The sequence below is a fragment of the Rhinolophus sinicus genome, chromosome 16, assembly GCF_057876585.1.
Source record: "Rhinolophus sinicus isolate RSI-liver-muscle chromosome 16, RSI-T2T, whole genome shotgun sequence".
Classification (NCBI taxonomy): Eukaryota; Metazoa; Chordata; class Mammalia; order Chiroptera; family Rhinolophidae; genus Rhinolophus; species Rhinolophus sinicus.
Window position 1 is genome coordinate 134,691,209 of NC_142516.1, and position 22,386 is coordinate 134,713,594.

At 47.6% G+C, this 22,386-nt stretch overlaps 1 protein-coding gene across 18 annotated transcripts in view; it reads right to left on the reverse strand.

The window, feature by feature from the left end:
• The window catches only part of ANK1 (ankyrin 1), a 198,342-nt gene that overhangs the window by 43,594 nt on the left and 132,362 nt on the right, over positions 1-22,386 (reverse strand). For all 18 annotated transcript variants that reach the window (XM_019742086.3, XM_019742091.3, XM_019742084.3 and 15 more), the window contains 17 exons: positions 21,895-21,993; positions 21,174-21,272; positions 19,930-20,115; positions 18,779-18,877; positions 18,191-18,289; positions 17,794-17,892; positions 14,634-14,831; positions 13,078-13,176; positions 12,559-12,657; positions 11,964-12,062; positions 10,648-10,845; positions 9,970-10,068; positions 9,425-9,523; positions 5,259-5,456; positions 2,946-3,044; positions 1,067-1,165; positions 722-820 (listed from right to left, as the gene is read on the reverse strand). In XM_019742086.3, coding sequence (XP_019597645.1) covers positions 722-820; positions 1,067-1,165; positions 2,946-3,044; positions 5,259-5,456; positions 9,425-9,523; positions 9,970-10,068; positions 10,648-10,845; positions 11,964-12,062; positions 12,559-12,657; positions 13,078-13,176; positions 14,634-14,831; positions 17,794-17,892; positions 18,191-18,289; positions 18,779-18,877; positions 19,930-20,115; positions 21,174-21,272; positions 21,895-21,993 — 2,067 coding nt within the window. The remainder of the gene's footprint in view (positions 1-721; positions 821-1,066; positions 1,166-2,945; positions 3,045-5,258; positions 5,457-9,424; positions 9,524-9,969; positions 10,069-10,647; positions 10,846-11,963; positions 12,063-12,558; positions 12,658-13,077; positions 13,177-14,633; positions 14,832-17,793; positions 17,893-18,190; positions 18,290-18,778; positions 18,878-19,929; positions 20,116-21,173; positions 21,273-21,894; positions 21,994-22,386) is intronic.

Genomic DNA, 22,386 nt, shown 5'->3' on the forward strand with positions numbered 1-22,386 from the left:
AGCATTAAAATTATTAAAGTCATCCATATACTTCAATGAACTCCTTTCAGGCCAATCAGAAACCACAAATCACCAGAAATAGGGGAGGGATATATTTTCTACTCTGATTTTAAGAGAAAGAGCGAAGTGAAAATAAACTGATACTGAGGCTTTGTTTTTCTTTTAAATCCTCTAGTTCCAGGATGTGCCCCAGACCCCATACAGGTTCAGCCCCATCCACCGTTACAATTTTAGAAACCACATCTATAATCAAAGGCCCACACACTTTCTGAGCTGGAAGCAGCCATGGAGATAATCTAGCAAAGCCTGCACATTGTCCGATATGGAAGTTCATACTCAATGATCACAGATGCTGCTAAAAACAACCCTGAGGCCCTGAAACATCATGAACCACCCAAGACATTTGGTTTTGTTCACTTGTACCATACTGAAAGCAGCTTCACATATTTTAGAAATGGTTTCAACAATATTTAAACAAAAATAAAAGGGGGAGGTAAATGGTGCTTCAAAGGATAGCCTTCAGTTCACCAGAAAGAGAAACGAATCACAACAGCCCATGTTATGGGCTGTTACCCAGGCAGCTGCGCCCTCACGGTACTGCATCACGTCTCGGCCAAGACGTGCAGTAAGGGTGTCAAGTGAGCCTCTGTGGTTATGGGATGTCTCACAGACCTGCCCAAAAGAGTGGTTTTCCGAAATCAGGAAATGGGTGGGTACTCACCGAGCTGACTTCGTTTGGGGAAGCACCATTTTTGAGAAGCAGTGTCACAATGTCCGTATGTCCTTGTTGGGCTGCCTGGTGCAAAGGGCTGTATCCTAGCTATAAAGCGAGGTAGACATTTTGGCAGGATTAGCTAGCTCCAAGATAAACAACTGCCCACATACTACAGAACCTATCCATCTTCTACGTGCAACATAAAAAAAGTGCATTTCCCCACGTCCTCCTCCAGGGTCAAAGCTGACAATTGTGGCAGAGCCCGGGTCTGCCCAGAGCCACCCTGGCTGCACCATAATTTGGCATTTAAGAAGTGTCAGCATAGGAGTCAGGCCTGAGGCATCCCTGTACCTTAGTCTTGGCATTGACGTCTGCATGGTGCTGTAGCAGAAACTTCACCAGCTTGATATTTCCGTAATGACTGGCCACATGGAGGGGAGTGTAACCCATCTGAAAAGCAAGAGATGAGAGGGGGGGACTAGCAGGGCTTCTGGGCACACCAAGAGCCACTATGAGCTGCGCGTGAATGAAACGGCTCATTAAAAGAGAGGACGAATGGGGAAATCCTTTGGAAGCTTGACAGCTACACTAAGGTGTAAGCTACACTGCCATGGCCAGTCAGATACTATGGGCCTGGAGAGGAACAGGGCTCAGTGTCAGACAAGTGAAGTTCAAGATGCCTAGGAGAGATCCAAGTAGAGTAGGTGACGAGAAAACTGACGCTGAGCCCTGTGAAGAGCTTTAGGTGAGGATGCCTATAGAAAATTGAAAGCCTTGGCGATGAGCGAGGTCACCGAGGATAAATACAGAGAGAAACAGGTGGGCCCCACATACTGAGCAACACCTGGAGGGAGATCAGAGGACTGTGAGGGAACAGCCAAGAGGTAGGAGGAAAACCAGGGGATCTGTGCTATGGAAGCCAAGAATGATCGTCCAAGGAAGGAACAGTCATCAGGCCCTTTGCTGGGAAAGGGGCTCAGATGAGGACAGATGGTGGCTTGGAGATCTCTGCCGACCCCTACAAGAGCAGACTTATTTCTACTAGAAAGGTGAGAGTCCATTGTAAAACCCCCCAAAAGGCTGTCTGAGTTGCTGAGTTGTAGTGTAATGGAATTTATAGGAACTGGTCATTGCTTGAAATGAGTGGGCTTTGGGTATTTATTCATTTGTTTTTTGGCTGCAGAGTAGACAATTTTCAAGCAATCTGTCCTGCTGAATATTTTGGTGCTTCCTCCAAAGGCCGACTAGCCAAGGCTCTCTGAACCATTTGATCCTAAGTGCCCTAGGGGACCTGGCTGAACCTCAAAGTAATGATATGGCTTTGGGACCTCCAAGTTCTAACCTACAGTATACAATCTCTTAGGGCAGGACCCCAAAAGACAAAACTGGGCCTAAAAACGAAGCCTTAAAGATCCAGAACATTCTTGGTTTTCAAGCAGATTCCTGTTGAAGCTGCAGGCAGTGGGGGGATAAAATACAGTTTCTAGACCTTTCTCAGAGGGACTTCAACATCATGTTGTTGATTGGTGTTCCTGGAGGGGGCTGGGGTTGGAGGGGGTGTCACTTTGTCCTTTTAATGCAGTTGCCTTGTGGTGAGAAGGAACGAAATGCCACTCCGTCTCCCACCAAAGGGAAACACTGTCCTCTCTTTGTGCTCCATTTGCTTCTCCGGGGCCCCTCTCACACCAGAAACCACATTGGGCTGCCTCTTCCAGCTCTGACAGTCACCTCCTCGCAAATGCCTTGAGCAGATTCCGCTGCCTTGTTGTGCCCTCGGTTCTCCTCAGCCACCTCACAGAGCTCCTTGCACACCAGAGAGGTTCAAAGAAAGCTGAACTGAATTTAACTAAATGTTGGAATAAAACGGGCTGAATTTTCAAGTGAATCCTGGGAAGCCTGACATCTTGACACCCTGCTCATATAAGACAGGACTTGGAACCATGATTAAACATTCCTCTCAGTTTCTCGCTATAGAGGCCCAAACAAAGGTCCAGCAAACTTCAAAATTCCCCACCGGAAAGTAAGGTAATTAGGATCAATGCCTTCAAAACTCTGCTGCCACCCCGAGGAAGTGGCAGAGAAGAATGTGCCAGTGGGTCCTTGGGGTTTCAAGCACCGTGGAGGAGCCAGTTCTGAAGCATGGAGACAGGCACTGGGCAGGACGAGGGGTGCACACAGGGAGGGCGGGGAGGGAAGCCCATGAGGACAGAGGCGCGGCTGCCTGCCTTACCCGGGTGGTGGCATCCACCGTGACACCGTGTTTGATCAGCACGTCTGCCACTGGAACGTGGCCTTCTTGTGCTACCAGATGGAGAGGAGTGAGTCCACTCTGGAAAGAAAAAGAAGTTCATCATCGTGTAGCCAGTAAAGAATTCCAGACCACAGTGAAAGAGCACTGATGTCTGGGAGCTGAACATCAGTGGGAGGTGGCTCTGCAGCCACCAACCAGCTATTTGACCTTGGACAAAGCTCTTCCAGCTCTGGACCTCCATAGCTTTATCTAAAAAAATGAGGTGGTTAAACTAAATCACAGGTCAGCAACATTTTCTATTAAGGGCCAGACAGTCAATATTTTAGGCTCGTGTCTATTGCAACTACACAACTCTGCAGGTTATAGTGAGAAAGCAGCTATGGCCAACACATAAACAACTGGGGCATGGCTGTGCTCCAATAAAACTTTATTTACACAAACAAGTGGTGAGCCAGATTTGGCCCAAGGCTATATGACCTCTGAACTATATGAGCTTTATGGTGCTCTCCAATTGTAACATTCCCTATTTCCAAGATTCAAGATGAGCTTCAGAGCCTTGGTTTCATTACTTAGAAAATAGGAATCGTCATTGACTTATTTCAAGGGCTAAGCAGGGATCACTGGAGAAAACACAGATGAAAACATGTTGAAAAGCATGACGTGCCATTGAAATGCAGCATGTGATTTGATCACAGCCAGTGCTGTACTATAAAAAGGATGGAGGATCTCCCTGGGACTAAAAACATAGTATTCTTGGAGTTCTCATCACAGCTGTCTCATGAGGATGGAAGTGCCCCAGAGATACTGTTTGATATGTACATACTCCTACAAAAATGTCAGAAAAGTCTTCTCTCCTCTATATCCCGCCTCAATCCACTTTACTAACTGTGGGACAAACAGAGCTGCAATTCCTCTGCAGTCAGAGGCAGTGGACAGTGCCTGTCCTGTCTTCAGGGACTCTACCTGCCCTCCTCTGCCTTCTGCACTTTCCCCCAGGCTGACCGGAGGCCCACCAGCATACCCCTCCCCAGCTGAAGCTTGAGCAGGCAAGGCATCTCCCTCAGGCCTGGGGGGTTGGCCGAAATGTGAAGAGGCCACGATTGAGCAGTTCCCAGGTCATCCCAAGTCTCTGGGTGCCCTGTCTGATTCTTGGGATAACACAGTAATCTGCCTCATGAGGGCTGTGAGTGGATGAGTGAGGATGTCTCCAGAGAATTGCTAGCATTCTTAGGGCTCCTTACAGACCCCACTTTAAATGGCACATGGAAGAAACCAAGAATCCCATCCAATGTAGGGGTCCTACCATAACACTTCTCTCCTGGGGGTCACCTGTCCAAATCTGTACAAAAAGAGCCAATGGAGCCACAGGTTTTTAAGAAATCTTAAGTTACCCTTAAGATTTCTGACACTTTGTTGTGTTCATTTATCATCCAAAGAAGTGGCTCTTCATATTGTATGATTCCATTTATATGAAATGTCCAGAATGAGCAAATTCATAGTGACAGGAAGCAGATTAGTGGTTGCCAGGGGCTGGAGGGTTTGGGGAAAATGGGAAGTGACTGCTAACGGGTATGAGGTTTCCTTTTGGGGTGAAGAAAATGTTCTGAGATAGTGGCGATGGTTGCCACTGAATAGTACAAAAACCACTGAACAGTATAATTCAAAAGGGTGAAATTTACAGTATGTGAATTATATTTCAATAAAACTGTTTAAAAAAGAAGTGATTCTTAGTCTTTCTTGGGTCATGTATTCCTTTGAGAAAATGATGAAAACGATGAAGACTTCACCTAGAAAAATGCTCACCTGCCTGTGTACAACCTTGGAAGGTTTCAGACTCATATGCTAATAGTTCCTGGATTGAGAACTCCTAATTTAATGTATAGGGTGGCATTTAAAAAACTATCTCCCCCAGAGAAAAAGAATATTTAGTACCAAATTACTTAATACATTCTTGAATGTAACACTGGCCTATATTTGAAAAAGAAGTGTACTATGGATTTTAATATTGATTTTTTGTAGATTCTATTTAGAAAGATCTATTTAGAAAGAATCAGCAAAGGCTTTGACATCAGACAGGCTCAGGGTCATGCAACCTTGCAACCTTGGGAATAAGTAACCTCTTGTAAGAATTACACACACACACACACACACACACACACACACACACACACACACACCACCTAATTCAGAACCTGGACACACAGTGGGTACTCAATATTCAGACATAATCTAGTTAGCTAACACTAAACCATTAATGAGACCACAGGGCCAAACCAAAGATGCCATGTTTACCTTGTTCCCCAGGTTGCCATTGGCTTGTTTGGAGAGTAGCAGGGCCACCATTTCTGCATGACCCTCCTGGGCAGCCAGGTGAAGGGGTGTCACGCCTTGCGCTGACTCTGTATTAGCCGATGCCCCATACTGCAGCAAACTGCGGGCCACCTCGATTTGGTTCTGCTTGGCAGCAATGTGCAAAGGGGTGTAGCCATTCTGAAACAGAAGAATAGTTCCAGAAATGTTGAGTTGACAATATGAGTGCATGCCTTAAATTTTAAATCCTCTGAGGCAGGTCTAGACCTGGTTCTTGGCCTACTGGACACTCATTGAACAGAGCTGGTGTCATCCAGGAGGGCCACTTAAGTAAATAAACAAACAAACAAACAAACCAAGTTCATGTGATTTGGAAAGGCACCCACACAAGTCAGCAAATGTCCTGTACGTTTTCTCACCATCTATTTTCTGTTATCACGCTCTGACAAACTGCTGTGCAAGAAGTGCTGTCACCAACAGATGCTAGGATGCAATTAGGCTGCTTCTAGAGCAACTAGAAGGCCAGGTAAGCAAGAAAATAAAGGGTTCCCATTTCCTCCTTCCTGCATTAAGAACCAACCCCCCAACATTGCATAAAGGAAAAGGAACAGAGCCCGTTTTTTTTTTTCCCTGTGCAATTGGGCCAAGTGCTCCCCCGGGCTTGCCAGCTTTAGGCAGGTGGTATAAGAGGACATGCTCCTAGTAAGGGACTTGGGGACGTGGCATCAGTCCTTGTTCCACTCTAACTAGCCATGCAACGGGGGCAAGCTATTCAGCAACCTCTGGACTTCCGTTTGTATTTTGTAAGCCACTGAGAGTGGATAGTAAGACGCACCTTGTTCTTAAAGTTGTTGAATAGATCAAATCTATAAGGTGGAGGTGCTTTCCAAAATTAAGACATACAAGTAATAAACCTTTGTATAGTTTGGCAGGGCACTGGTTCACAAGATGTTTTGGGTCCATGATGATAGATGGAGGAGCTGGCCCCAGAGTTAATCAGCTGTGTTACTGTTTATGTAGCTGGCTTTTCTTTTTTCTTTTAGTTTTGGTAGGAAGACGCTGTCAATGAGGGAAAGCAACGCATGGGTTGACATTCTGACGCAAGCGCCTTATCCCACTGTAGACAGGTGACAGTGATTTGGTCATCACTGCTAGAAACCATTTTCACTTACATTATCCGTTTTGAGCTTCACTACAACCATGTACAGCAAATAAGGCAGGTGTTTTTATTATGACCCCACTTGGTAGGTAAAGAGGCCAATTCTCGGAGAGCCTAAGTGCCTTATCTAATGTCACATAGTAAAGGAAATAACAAATGACCCAAGCCTGGCCTTCCGACTCCAGATCCCAGGTTCTATCAGCTGGAGCAGCACTTCTCAAACTTCAGTGCGTCTAAAATCACTTGGGATCTGGTTCAAATGCAGATTCTGACTCAGAAGCGCTAGGGAGGCCCAAGATTCTGCATTTCTGACAAGTGCCCCTGTAATGATGACGCGGCTGGTCCAGGGGCCACACTTTGAGTAGCCAGGACCCAAAGCATTCCGGGCTAAGGGGGATGCCAGGCTGCGGACCTCCAAGCAGGACCCAGGACTTTTTAAGCATATGCCCCCCCAGCTCCAGAGCAGATGGCAGAAAGCATATGGTTCCCCCACACTGGCCAGCATTCTTCTGGCTGTCCCAGAGAAATGAGTCTCCCTTGCCAGCCATTGTCTTATTGGGGAAACCATCATTTCTGATTCTGCCAGAATCACTGATCAGGAACAAGAAAGAGAAAAAGAAAAAGGGGGCTGACCAATATAGTAAAGTCTCAGGTTTAGAGCACTGGGGGACAGGGAGAGATCTATCTGCAAAGTGGACTTTATGGGGAAATGAAAAGTTGTCATATACCCAAAGAATGAAACCGAATTTAAACATCATTCCCTTTAAATAATCATGCAAGATAATTCGTTTGAGCGTTCCTCCTTTTTAATTTGATGTTATGAGAAAACATTAAATTCTTTGTAGAGTGTGTTCCCATAACAAGATCAGCATTTTGATTATAATACAATTAATTAAACAAAATGATTTTTGCACTGTATCAGAACAGAGCAAAGAAAAGAGGTGTGGTTCAGTGGATCAGGCCTGAGATTTGGAGCCATCCCCAAATGAAGATCCTTTTCTCTTAGTATCGGAGAATATCTCCTTCACAGAGCAGCTGTCAGGATGAGACAGGATGAGGCAGCTGAACACCTAGCTGCTGCCTGGCCCATAGCAGGCATTTGGGGCGTAAAAGCAATGATTATTAGGACTTATTTTAATGTACAAAAGACTGTAGTAACTCGAGCAATTTGAAATATATTCATGGAAGTATAATCAGTAGTCCCAGGCCACTTGGGCAGCTGTGGATGTCCACGCTGGCAAGGATAGCACCCTGTCCCGCCAAAGGGCAAGCTGGCCCTGGGGGTGGCTGGGGTTGCCAGGTGACTCCGGTTGAAGTTCAGCTATAACAGCAACTGCCAGTCCCCAAACCAGGACCTAAATGGAATGAATGACCTTCTGTAGGTGACAAAAACAAGGAGCAAGGAGGCAGGAGGGTCAGGGAGAGGTTAGGGAGGGCTAGGTGCCAGCTCAAGGCTCTGCTTTCCCCAGGAAATGAGCTCATCCAAAGGCATGCACACTGGAGAGAGATCTGCCTAAATGCTAAAACATTAGCATCCAAATTAGAAAGGGGAGGGTTTGGTTTGGGTGCAGAGAGATTTGCATGTGAAATTCTACAAAATTGCCAGACGACTTGGTAAACTATTTTTTGCCATGGAAACAAAACCCATCTGTACAGCATTTGTGCTTGGATAAAGCTCTCTTTAAATGCCATGGACCTGGCTCTGATTTCTTTTATATAAGGACGGGTGTGAGGAGGGGGGGAGTCCAGCTTTTTATTTTTAGAGGCAGGAGTAAGTCACATCTTAGCAGGGCCCATGCTCCATCTACACGGTGACAGTGACGGATGACAACGTGGGCTTTGCTACAACAGCAGCAGGGACAGGAGCCCACGGAGACTGGCGTCTGGGAGACGCTGCGTCTGCAGGAAAAGTGAGGCTGTAAAATTCAGATGAGCATCCATTCTGAGGAGGGAAGACACACTGAAGGCCCTCACTGATTTTCCCTGACTTGGCTGCGTCCCCAGGAAGTCAGCAAGAGCTTGCTGCCTGTCTGAGCACTGGGGTTTGCTGTCCCAGAAATTATCCAGTTTCTTCTGAGTCGTGGCTGCCCTACTGGATGGTGTACTCCCCAGGGCAGGGACCGCCTGTGTCCTTTGTGTCCAAGCCCCGCTCCCTCCCCTCACTCCTCTTCCTATGCCCCACAGTGCCCCGCCCCTGCCCGACAAACACTGCACACCGTCTCTTCCCACAGGGGGCAGCCTGTCCCCAAAAATGATTCTCTCTTGCTTCCCCTACACCTTGTATTACCTTGCCCTTCCCCAGTCTGGTCTTACATAAGCAAGCCTGGTCATCTCCTTTCACTCGGGTTCCCTTAAGAGGCTATGCACCTGCTGCTCTGAGCAGCACATTTCAGAGGCCGGCACGCTGGGCATATGTTTACCGTGTAGTATACAGGCGTGTGCCTCATTGAAAAACACAACAACCTAAAAGTCTGAACTTATAAGAGGAATATGGGGACTATAAGGGGACTATGGTTCGCATTCAGAAGAGATTCCTTGCTTCAAGGTTCTGGCAAGTTCATCCCCAGCCCTGAACATTTCTCAATGCGTGGCCACTGTGCTGGAATCCAAGAATGAGACTGACCACTTGTGGAGATTCCTATACTTGCTGATGTTGGACAGCCAGGGTACAAAACTCAGCCGACACGCGGTGGTTTGGGGAACACGTTTGTTGTATAAAAAGAATCCATCTCTGTGAGGTAACCTGTTACTAAGAGGTGTTACCCACTTCCCACCCCACTCTTGATCCCCAAATGATACTACCACAGGTAACATTAGTGACAGTGCAGTGAGGTTTCTGAGGTAAAAAGAAAAGCAAAACACAAAAGCTCTTTGGCTGCTTTTGGAATTGCCGTCTCCAAAGGAGTGGCAGGTGTCCTGCTCTCCGGGGGCCCAGGCTGTGAGATGTCTCGGTCTGGTGCTCCTGGTGTACGGGCCAGAGCAAGCTTACCGAAGCGGGGCTGTGCGGGGAGCCGCCCCGGGGAAGCAGCAGCTTGACGATGTCCAGGTGGTTGTGATGGACGGCCACGTGCAGGGGAGTCAAGCCATTCTGCAGGGGGTAGGGGGGAGACCGACAAATAGAACAGCCTTCACTCATGTGATTTTCTATTAGTGATCCCTTTAGCTATAGGCAGCACCATTCTGAGATCGGTGTTGCTTCTTTTATACAGGTAAAATCTGGTTAAAAATCATTCCCAAACCAATCTTGATTGGGAATCACTAAAAAGCAGTACCAGCTGCACCCAGGGCCACCTCCTCATTCCTGAGGGGCCCAATGGGACAGAACAATCAGCCTACTTGCTCAGAGTAGGCCACCAGTCTTTTTAGAAGGTCAAGGCCTTTGTCAGAAATATCAGTCTTCCCCAAGGCCACTATCCCTAGATGGCTGCCCATTCCAAAGATGGACAAAATAGGCTTGTGTAGGCAAGAGATGCCCTTCACACGTAGTAAAATTTACCCTTCTAAACTGACAGAGGTAGAGAAATTGAAACTCACTTTTCCTGCAGCATTTGGATGTGCATCTCGTTCCAGCAGCAGCTCAGCTACCCTAACCTTCCCGTACTTGGCTGCCACATGGAGAGGGGTAAATCCTTTCTGAGGAGAAACACAGGCCATCAGAACCATGGGGAATCACAGCCATCCTCCCGGGAGAAAGGGCCCATGGCAAAAAGGTATCCCACCTTACTGGGCATGGAGACACCAAACGAATAAAGGACACAGAATTTCTGAGCCCTCCAAGAGGACAAGACCTCAGGAATCGGCAGGCTTCCTCTCCCACCTGCTACCTGCACCGCTTGTGAAGAGCATAAAACCATCTTGTACTATGATTCGACTGCTAGCTAGCTGAGGGCAAGGTTGAGTTTTACTCCTTCCTGTAACCCAGAACCTGTCTGATGTGTCTAGAGCAGGTGCTGAGCAGGTAGTTATTCCATAATAAATTGTTGAAGGTTGGGTGGGTGAGAACATACAGTTCACCACGTTTCTGGGGCAGGACAACAACACATCAGTCTCACAGATGGCGGCCAGTCCTGTGGGTGTTGGCCCTCCCAGCTGTTTTCAGCACAACTGAGGCAAGCCAAGGGACGAGATGGGACCGCCCCTACCATGCCCCAGGCCCAGCAGTGACTAGCCTGCTCTAGTTACCCCTAGAGAACAGGAGGAGGAAGTCTGTACCTTGGTCATGCACGCCTGGGAGGCTTCCTTTTCCAGAAGGGCCAGGGCCGTTTCCACGTGGCCCTCTCTGGCTGCAATGTGCAGGGGTGTGTGCCCGGCAGTGGTGGCCAGGTTGGGGTTGGCATTATTTTCTAGCAGGAGCTTCACCATGTTTGTGTGGCCAATGCGAGCTGCACAATGAAGTGGGGTCTGGTCATCCTGGAACCGAAAGTGAAAACAAAGAACAGGGAATACTATGGTTACCTAATCCAAAGTTTCATTTCAAAAGAAGGAAAATGAGGCTTACAGAGGTTAAGTGACTTTCTCAAAGTCACATAGCTAGTAAGATGAAGAGCTGGGATTCAAATCATGTGTCTGAGTTACAGAAACCAAAACGCTGTCTCTTATTTAATCCTTACAACAACCCTTCAAGTTAGTTGTAATTTCTTCTTAGTTGCCCAAAAAGGCTCAGCCTTCCCATCTGGGAAACGGGAATAATAATATCGACCTCCTAGGACCAAGGATAGGACCAAGCAGATAGTATATGTGAGATGCTTCACACAGTGTTTGGTACGTGATAGGTGCTCAGTTAGTTGTGGTGATGATTACTGTTTCCCACGTCATGTCTAAGTATACACTTGTCTTTTTGTTTGACACTTCTTTTGTTTGCCCTATGTCAGGGGTCATGAGAGAGTCTAAACTGCTGAAGAGGAAGATGACTTTTTAATCCCACCCCATCCCTCCTTGTTTGTGCCTGATGCTGGGTGGGTTCAGTGGGTGAGTTCTCGGTGTTACGTAGCCCAGCTGGGGGCCTTCCTCACATGGCCCAAACACAAACAAGAGTTCCAACTCTAAACAGAGCCTCTGTCACCTGTGGGCTTGGAAAGCCTGATCTTGTCCAAAGCTAATCAATTTCCAAACTCAGCAGCTATTTTTATTTTTCATTCACCCAATACCTTGAAAATGCCTTTAACAGCAAGGGGGAATCATCCAGTTTTAGATCAAGTCATTTCTGACTTATTTTCACCGGCAATACTTTCTTCAAAAAGTTGCTTTGCTTCTTATACCATGACTGTAACACCATTAAACCCTTTCAGCCCAGTAAACGCTGCAGACCAGCCGTGCTCTTTGGAATTTCATCATCTGATGCAAAAATGTCCGTAGCCTTCTCAGAACCCCTGCAAAGCGGAATCTGCGTGCTTAGTGCAACAGACATGGAATGACGAAGAATCTTTGTGCCACGAGTACTGCAGCCAGGCCTCTATTTAGGATGGAGTTCTTCTCATTACACTTGAATTTTTTTATATCCCACGATCCTTCCCACCTCCAGAACGCACCTTGGCCTTGGCATTGACTTTGGCTTTGTTCTGGAGCAAATATTTGGCCACCTCTGTGTGCCCCGCTCTGGCTGCCATGTGTAGCGGGGTCTCCACTTTCTGTAAAATGACAAAATTATACAAGTGTTAATACATCCTGGGTTTCCAAAAGGACACAGGCAGAGTTCCAAAGTGGGAGCCTACAGAAGCTTGGCAGGTTTTCATCCGAGAGGGGGAGTTGCCCCAGCAAGCAGCTCTTTCAGCCTTTACCTGGCTGATGCCTGATGTGTGTGTGTGTGTGTGTGTGTGTGTGTGTGTGTATGTTCTAATTATACTTACAAGTAAACCCCAGAGGTAATGAATGTTTAAAAATGCAAATGTATTTCAAGATGACACTTACAGAATTTCCCAAGTTATTGTCCAAAATAAAACCCCTGAGACAAGTTTAATCGGGAAAGCATCGGTATATATGGATGTTCTCCCCAAGGCTGAAGTCTCTGCTAGTCTGAGAATTCTGCCTCTATCCCCAGAGAGAAGATCTAGGGATCACTGGCTAAAGCATCCCTCTGAGCTCTTGGTGCTGAGACAAGAGCCCTTGCTCTCCCCACAGGCTTACCACATTCGAGACATTGGGCGATGCCCCCCGCTGCAGGAGGTTCTTCACAATGGGCAGGTGCCCCATGAAGGAGGCCACGTGGAGAGGTGTCAGGCCGGACTAGAATAGGTAAGAGAGGAATGAGGAGAAAGGAATCTTTCCTGCTCTTCCAAAGAAGAGACAGCCAGATGTTGCTAAGGCTTTCTTGCCTCTAGCTGCTCTAGACTGGTTTACCAAGAAACGGGAATTAAATGAGATGGATTCATTTCTAGGAAAATGGATGGAGGGGGGGGAAAATCACTGCAGGGTGATTCTGTGCACATTTACAACTCAAAAAACTGCATCTGATCTTGGAAAGCTCCCTGAGACTTGACACATGTTTTCTTGTCTTAGTAACCCCCGATTTACTCCTCTGGGCAGTCTAGACGTGCATACACATGCACCCTTGTACCACACACAGCTACAAAGAACCCCTCTAAAGAAGGCTGCTGGAGGAAGACCATGGGCGGGAGCCATCCACGCCTCCAGAGCTTCTCTTACCTCGGTGACAGCATCGATGGAGGCTCCTGTCTTCAGCAGCAGCTCCATGACCCGGATATGGTTCTTCTTGCAGGCAATGTGTAAGGGGGTGAAGCCATTCTGCAGCCCCACAAAGGAAGACAGACAAGCAGGAGCTTATACACGAGCCCAAGGAGCACCCAGACCCCCTCGCTGATGGTGGCAGCCTCTGCCCCAGCCTGTCAGCGAGTCCCACAGATCAGAATGTCAATCACTGCAAACCTTTTCAGAGGCAGGTGCCTCTTACTTTACACACGAGGCACGTTCCGGAGTATGTTGTCTATAAACCTTTTTTAAAAATTTAATCATATTTTTGGATGTACGAAAAGATAAAAGAGCCTGCTGCTTAAAGTTTCCTTAAGGAGAAATCTTTCATAAAGAGTACTTTTGTGAAGCAAATCACGTTCTCTCTTTCCGGAAACTGACAATCATTTTTAGTAAAATGGATTTCTGTGTATCAGCTCTGCTCTAAAGTGATATGCTGGAATGCGGACTCCACAGGGGCAGGGAGACTTGTTTATTTGCTTGGTTTTGTCTGTTTGCTTATGTTTTCAGTGCGTTCGACCCCTAGGGCAGTGGTGCTCAAAGTGTGTGTGGGGGATTTTGTGTCCCCATGCCCACCCTTGGGACCTTTGGCAATGTCTAGAGACATTTTTGATTGTCACAGCTAGAGGAGCTGTTAGCACCCAGCGGGTAGAGGCTGCTAAACACCGTATAGTGTACAGGTGAGCTCCCTGCGACAAAAAATGTCAGGCCCCACATGTCCATAGTGCTGAGGTTGAGAAGCTCCGACTACCCTAGAACAGTGCCTGGCATGTGGTGAGAGCTGAATGAGAGCTTTCTGAGTGACTGGATGAGCCATGCTTGCAGTCCCTGGAGGCTATCCTGCCTTCTACATTCTCCTCCCCTGGGAACAGGCAGAGGGAAGAGGGTGGTCAGGGGCCGGCTCAGTGCAGAGTTCCAGCCCCACTATATCCCTGCGCTACGCTGGGAGGCTCTGACCTAGGGCGTGGGGAGGAGCCATGGTCCCGGGAGGGCATTAGCTTTAGCCTGAACTCACGTTTACATGAGCACCGTGAACACTGTAAGCCCCTCTGCAGAGGAAGGATGCTTAGCTCAGGCCATTTCACTCGCCCCAAAAGCAGATAAAAAAAAAGCCAGGCAGTCTCTGAGAAACCACCCTAGGCTCTGGGCTGGGGTCAGACGCAGTGACACCCCCAACCCACGTAGATGCCATGAACACTGCTTCCTGAGTCAGGTCTCTTGGGCCCAAGCCCTCCCCTGCTCTCAGGCTGTTACCAGGGGTGCAGGAGGTGACACCCAGCTGGAGGTGGTGGGGAGTGGAAAGTTACCGTCCTGCCTATGCACTGACATGCCTCCTGAGCCTTCGCAGGCACTGACACTTTCCAGGCCCTGAAGCTCAGGAGGAGTTCCAGTGCCAGCTGGCGCCCCTCCCACAAGGCTCAGTCATGCAGCTCGGGTCCTGCCTCCCTTGGCCCTTGCCCCTCTGGCACCTTCTCCAATAGCCTCCCACTCACCAGGGCTCTGGAGTTTGGTTTGGCCCCTTTATCCAAAAGGACCTTGGCCACTCTGTGATGGCCACAGTGGGCTGCCACGTGGAGTGGGGTCAGGTGATCCAGGGTGATGTCATCTATCTCTGCGTTGTATTGCAACAGAAGTCGGACACAGTCAAGGTGGTCTCCCTGAGCCGCCATGTGAATTGGGGACAAGCCATTCTGGAGAAAGGGGAAAAAAACACACAAATAATCGCAAAGGCACCTGGGGACAGACAGAACATGGAAATTTAGGACATGATTCCAACCTCACTTCCTACTTCTTCCCTACACTACACTTTGTGTGGCTCCAGAGTGAGGTTGGCTCATTCTGGCCGCTATGCTCACACTGATCTCTGACTGCACTCTTCCTTTCCACCTTGCCAAATCCTCCCAGCCAGCTCCAGCCAGGCCCACTTCTTCCAGGAAGCCTTCCCTGGACTACTGTGGGCTTTTCTTATCTGTACCATTCACTCGGACCTTATTCATATATTTGCTGACTTGTATTCATAATTAACTTTTCAGGTGTGTGTGTCTTCTCTCCTTACTTATAAGTGTCTTAAGATCAGTGACCATGCCTAATATCTCTTACATGCCTACAGTGCCCTGTACAGGCATGTAACACACATAGTGGTGGTCCTTAATTAATGTGGCTTTGAATGAATTAATGATGATAAAATGGAACTTGGATGTAAACCCTTCTGTTCTTTGACTCTAACAAATATACATCAATTAAAAATGTGCTAAGGATTCTCAGTTTCTTAGGTAGCAATTTATTTTAAAAACCATTAAAGACAGGGAGACACATTCGTTCGTTCATTCATTCATTCATTCATTCAACACTTTAAGTGATTAATAGATACTGGGTATGGGTCAAACTCTGGGATAAAAGAAGAGAATTGACATAATTCTGGGCCTAAGGAAGCTAGTGGACTAGAAGGTAAAAAAAAGTGGAAACAGATACATTGTTGCTATTCAGTTGGTGACATCAGGGAAAGCATGATCAAAGCAGAGAGGTACACCGGAGGGTGGAGTCACGAGGGAAGGGACCCAAGGAGAGAAGGCTTCTGGGAGAACATGACCCCTGAGCTAGGACTTCGCCAGGAAGACAAAAGGGGAAGAATCTCCCATCAAAGGGAACAATGTATGCAATGCCAGAGGCAACCATCCTAGGGAAGGAGGGCCACATGCAGGAGGGCCAAGTGTCAGAGGGGTGTGGAGCTGGCCTGGAGTAGCAGGCAGGAGCTGCGTTGTAAGTCTGCGAGTTAAGGAACTGAGACTTCAGCTTTCAGAAAGTAACAATTGAAAGGATTTTCAGCAAGCGAGAAACACAATCAGGCTGCATGACAGCTGATATTAGTGTTATGGGTTGACCTGTGATCCCTCAAAATGCACATGTCGAAGTACTAACATCCGGGACCTCGGATCGTCACCTTATTTGGAAATAGGGTCATTGTAAATGTAGTTAGTTAAGATGAGGTCATTATTGTGGGCCGTATTCCAATTTGATTGCTCTCTTTACAAAAAGGGGGAAATTTGGACACAGACACACAAACACGGAAACTGCCATGTGAAGATGAGGCAGAGATTGAAGTGATGCCTCTACAAGCCAGAGAAAGCCAGAGATTGCCAGCAAACCACCAGACGCTAGGGGAGAGGCCTGGAACAGATTCTCCCTCACAGCCCTCTGAAGGAACCAATTCTGCTGACACTGATCTCAGATTTCTAGCCTCCAGAAATGTAAGACAATAAATAACCTTCTGTTGTTTAAGATAACCAACCCAGTGTATAATACTGTTACAGCAGCCCTAGCAAACCAACAGTTTGCTATACTTACTGTGTTTTTAAAAAGTCATACCATATTTCCCACTTGAAAAGAAGGAAGTTCTTAGTAAAGAATTTTCATAATCATTCTTTTTAGTCCCATTCTAATAATCTGGATAATATAAAATCATTACTAATTTAGGAACATTTATAAATTTAAATACAAGGCCTCTGTGGAAAAATGTTGAGAATTTCCTGACCTAACAGTATAATTGGCAGTAGCAATTCTACTTTCACTTATCTGAGGATTTTTACTTTTATATGTACTTTCAAAGATATTGTCTCATGTGATCATCCCAACAACCCTGAGAGAGAGGAGTAGAGCTCTCCAGATGAGGAAATGGAGGCACAGTAAGAGACATGCTCAAAGTCACACAGCAAATCAGCCATGGATGGAGAATTAAATAAATTGGTTTAGTAGAGGACATCTTTATTCAACACACACACACACACACACACACACACACACACACACACACACACAGCAGCTTGGTACTGCGAATCATAAATTACAGATAGCACTGTAGAATACTCACACAATAATTTGTCAGGGAATAAATTAGCTTTCACGGTTATGAACCGTGCTACAATTTTATGACAGAGAGCTTCTCACAGAAAACCTCCAGAGTGGCCATGAATGGGCCTGGTTTCTGCCTTGCTCTTCTAAGTTCACTCCCTCTAAATTTACCCCAAAGAATGGGGCAGAAGGCCAGGCAGCGCCAGGTGGTCTGACAGCCTCAGCCCCAGGAAGACTCAAGACTCCATGCTAGAACTGGAGGTTGGGCCTTGGCTCTGGCCCCTAATGGACCTTGAGAACTGTTTTGTTGTTTCATTTATAATTTCACTTCAGTCTAGTCCAGGTTCTGAAGACTTCTCCAAGTGCTTAGCTCCTGTCTTTTCTGGAGCCAGGGTAAAATAGACAAGGGTTGGGCTAGAGCTATGGTAGACACAGGTCAAATCTGAACTGCTGCCTGTGTTTGTTTGTAAATAAAGTTTTATTGGAACACAGCCACAGTATGGATATTACCCATGGCAGCTTTCCTACTACAATGGCAGAGTTGAGTTACTATGACAAGAGACCATGGCCTGCAAAGCCTAAAAATATTTGGTCCTTTAGAGAAAATTTGCTGACCCTGAACTAGATAATAATCAGGGCTGTACAGAGTGCCTCCTGTGTGACAGGCATTGGGGTAAATGTCACACACACTGCCTCAGTTAGCAGTATTACGATCTCTGTTTCTCAGAAATGGGATTTGGTCCCAGGTTGGCCTGACCTGGACCCCTGCATAAAAGATGCTCCTCCCAGAAAGGAAGTACGCACCTTGGTTTTAGCCTGGATAGGCGCCCCGTGGTCCAGCAGGATCTCTGAGATTCGCACGTGCCCATTCCGAGCTGCACAGTGGAGAGGTGTCAATTCATCCTTTAAAAGACAGAGTCACAAAGAGAAAGCCCCAAAGGCACCTATCAGAGGCCGTGGGAGACAAGACTCCCCACAGCATCATTCCAGCTGCAGAAGTATGATGCTTCCTGAAGGACCAGCTCGACACCCGCACCGTCTCGTTATATCGTCTCCTGCTGCACCCTGGCTCTTGCTGTGAGCTGCTCTGGGAGACTGGAGGCCCATCACTACCTGGTCAGCAGGAGCCCACCACTCTGGTGAGGCTCTGGAAGGCAGAACTCCCTCCCCGGGCCTTGCCACAGAGCTCGCTGGCACCCACCTTGGTCCTCGTTTCTATCTGGGCTCCACGGTCCAGCAGGAGCCGCACCATGATCACGTTCCCCCTGCGGGAGGCGATGTGCAGTGGCGTGATGCCGTTCTGGAGGGGAGGAACAGGACCAATCAGGGTGCGGCATCTTTCTCTGGAAAGCAGCTGCTCTGCACCCTACTCCCCTACACCCCACTGCATCAGCCCTATAATGGCAGTAGTACCAGCGGCCATGTTAAGCCTACTGTTAGGACATTTGTCACCTAAGAAAGATTTCAAAACCTGTAAGGACATGATAGCACTGTGGTTAATCACAGCAATCTGGCTAAGCCCAGGTCACCCAGAGTCAATAGGATGGGCTGGAAGGAAGCCAGTCCCCAGTCCTCCAGGTTTGCCCCTTCTAGAAAGGGAAAATGGAGACTGAGGTGTGCGTGATTAGAAACCCACCAATGAGGAGCCTTAATAGGCACCAGGGCTGTCTCACCCACAGACTTTTGCAGTACAGGGGAAGTCATGGTGAGATAGGAGAGGCGGGAGTACCTAGATTCTAGACACCCCTGAGCCCCTGGCAAATGTGTGGGGCTTACCAGAGAGCCTTACCTGTGGTGTGAAGTTGACACTAGCTCCCCTGTTGAGGAGTAACTGGGCCACGTTGAGGTTCTCGTAGTGAGCTGCGATGTGGAGGGGGGTAAATCCCGTCTGGGGCACAACAGAGGGGGAACAACTTGTCACATGCCATGTACTGTCATTTCTAGCTCAGAATCAGCCCAGGGATTCTGAAAATGTTGGCAGGGCCAGAGCACCCTATACGTAAAGCAGATTTAGACTGATGAGAACATTTGCTGAAGGGGTCAAGAGATATTCTGCGGCAAGTTATATTCAAAAGCCAGATGCTGCCTCTGAGTGACCCACATTCTTTGTTTTGTGGTTCATATGGACACACCATGGACCCACCAATGAGGAGCCTTTTCCATGTCTGTGGGGCCAATTACTTGAATGTTTACTTATGAAGAGATTTTAATTAATGAATAAAAGTGGTATGGGGTCCATGCTCTTGATTCTAGGGATTGTTTCCACCCACGAAAAGGGTGTGGCCAAAGGCAGACCTTTGACCCCTTGGTGGGTCCACTGTCATCTTTTTGTTCCATAACCTCAGACCATGCCTCACCCAGTCAGCAGTTTTTCAGACAAAACCCAGTGACCATGGGGTGGGGAGACTGAGAATAACCTAATATAAATCCATTCCCGCTATAAAGAAGAAATGAACAACCTAAATTTATAGAGAGTAGATCAGTCGTGACTCAAAACATCAGACAGTGAGTACACACTGCGAGCTGTCCAGGCCCCCGGGATGATCTTCCATGTTCTCACCTCAAACATTTGAGGTCACCTCCCTGCCTCCACCAGGGGGCGGCCAGGGAAAGACAGTAGGATAAAATTCTAGAACACCACCTGCTGGGATTCCAAAGTTTCACTCTGGCCAGAGACCCATCCTGCCCAACTGGACGCTTTTCTGGATGGTCTGGAGCAACAGAAACCTTCCTTGCTCCATGCCAAACACATTTTTTTGGCGTTCAGCAGGGGTTTACAGTGAAGCTGTCCCCTGTGGCTCAGTGTGCATGGTTGGCACCGTCTCTGGTTTGGGTCAGTGTTTGGAGAAATTGTTGGGAATTGACGGTGCCTTGGTAACCCACAGGTGTCCACGGTCCAGGCCCTAGAATTCTCCTGGTCCTCCGTTTGGCTGCTCTCACCTTGGAAAGCACGTCTGGGTTGGGGTCATTCTGCAGAAGCACCGCAGCTGTGCGGGTATCGTCATTGCGGGCGGCAATGTGCAGGGCAGGGAGTCGCACCTTCCCCTTCGTCCCGTAGTTGATGAGGTGTGCCACTACGTTCTCATGGCCCTGCTGCAGAGCCACGGCGAGAGGAGTGAAGCCGTCCTGGCCAGAGGGGAGTTGGAAAGATCAGCTTTCTTTGACTGGATCTGACCCCTGGCTGTCCTCAAAGCAGGACACATGCTTTCACACCGCACGGTTCTTCTTGCACATGACAGGCCCTCATCCTCCAATTCTCTGCTCTTCAAAGCCCACCTCATCCATCAAGCTTGGCTTAAATGCCACATCCTCCCTGAAGCCTTTCTTGGCCCCACTTTCTTTCTCTGCCACCTCACAGAGCCCACAGTAATTTTTCTTAAGCACTTACATAATTTTCCTTTATAATTTGTTCCCAATCTGAATGAGTACTATAAGAATATTTTTACTACCCTTTGCTTCTTGCTTACCCTCCCTCTCACCCCATCTATAGGTGCCCAGACAGTGCCTTAAACATGGCAGATGGTCATTCATTTATTCATTTCACGAATATTATTGAACACCTACCAAATACTAGGAATGATGCCAGGCACAGAGGATTCGATTGTGAGCTACTGTTATTAATTCCCTCAGTTGCGTACTGTGGGGCACAGGACCCCATAAGCTGCCAAAGCAGAATGATAACAAAGTCATGTAATCGTTGAGTCTTACAATGTTAAGGGTTAAAAGAACCCTTGGATTTTAGTCCAATTTCATCATTTCACCAATGACAAAATCAGGATCAAGCTAAGTGACTTGTCCAAGAGTGTGCAGCGGGTTCACGGCAAGAGCCTTTCTCATTAAGGTCCAAGGCAGACTTGTTAACCATACCCACCCACACTACCTTCACTCCTGTTCAGCCCTCAGTGTTGGTTACAGTGGGAATGACATGTTAGACTCTGATGTCATTTCTCTGCTATGTGTCTGGGCATTCCTCAAGACCCATGACTTTGTCTCTTACTCCCTTGCAGAGTCCGACAGCAACCAGGATTAGTGCAGTGATCTGAAGGTCAAGAGCACTCAGTGGCACACTACATTGATCATGACAGAGGATGCAGCTCGAGCCACATCCCAGGAGCACATGCCCCCACCACCATGTCCTACCCCCAGAGACTTCCAACATTGAGGCCATTTCCCAAGGTTCTTACTTCTGTGGCTACATTCTGATTAGCTCCATTTTCCAGTAAAAACTTAACCACTTCCAAGTGATTCTCTTGTGCTGCCATGTACAGGGGTGTAAAACCTTTCTGTAAACCAAGAGAAAAACTCATTAAAATTCACCCACAATATTGAGAGATGCTAAAACTGGTGCAAAATCCTCTACACTCTAGGACAGGTCTGTCTTTATCCTATTTTCACTCAGCCCACAGAGCAATACCCCTCACCCATATCTCCAGTTATAAAAACTCATTGCCACTTTGAAATGGCTTAGTAGGATTATTATAAAAGGCCACAAGGTGGGGGTGACACTCCATGGAAGTCTGTTTCTACCCCTCACCATCATCATCAGTCAGCCTCCCGCACACACTTCTCTATTTTCACTCCCTTCTTTATCAGCCCTCCATATCCCTTCATACAGTTTCTCCCCCCAATGAACCATAACTAAACATATCGTTTGGCTGGTTTACTGAACAGGGAAGGGGTCCACAATGACCAACCACATCGTGCTTAGAATGTGTAATAGAAGAATGAAAAAAATAATAAAGGATGCCTTCTTCAGTGCTGGGAGACACATCACTAATAAATCTAGATTCAGCTACATAGTACGTGTACCCCTGAGGTAGCCACCACGGACCCACTATGTAACAGACACACAGGTGAAGGAGAAAGGCAGCGCCCTCTAGCGCCCGTACTGGAGCGAGCCATCACCTGTGACTGAGCGTTGACGTTGGCGCCATAGTTGACCAGCTCCCGAACCACCTCGTCCTGACCAGCAAGGGCTGCAATGTGCAGAGCCGTGTTCCCTTTCTGAAACACATTGGGAAGAAGGAGAGGAGGTTTCCCACTGGGCCTGGGTAAGTGACTGTCAAAGGGACAGGAACAAGGGGGGGATGGGCAGTGGCTTTCTTTACAGCCAAAAGGGGTAGATAACACACATGTATACACCTGACCCATCATACATCTTGAAATAGTGCTGGAAGCACAAGGAGGAAATTAATATCAAAGAATAAGAAACCCGACTCCTCAACACTAATCAACTGCATACAGGCGCAGCATCGTGTCACCGGCTGACAGGACACACACTGAAGGTTTGCCAGGCAAGCTGGCCTCCTTTGGACTCCCAGCTCCTCCCAATCTATAACTGCAGGATGAAGCAGAGCCCCCATGAGGCCTGGAGCTCTGCAGAAAAGGAGGCTGGCA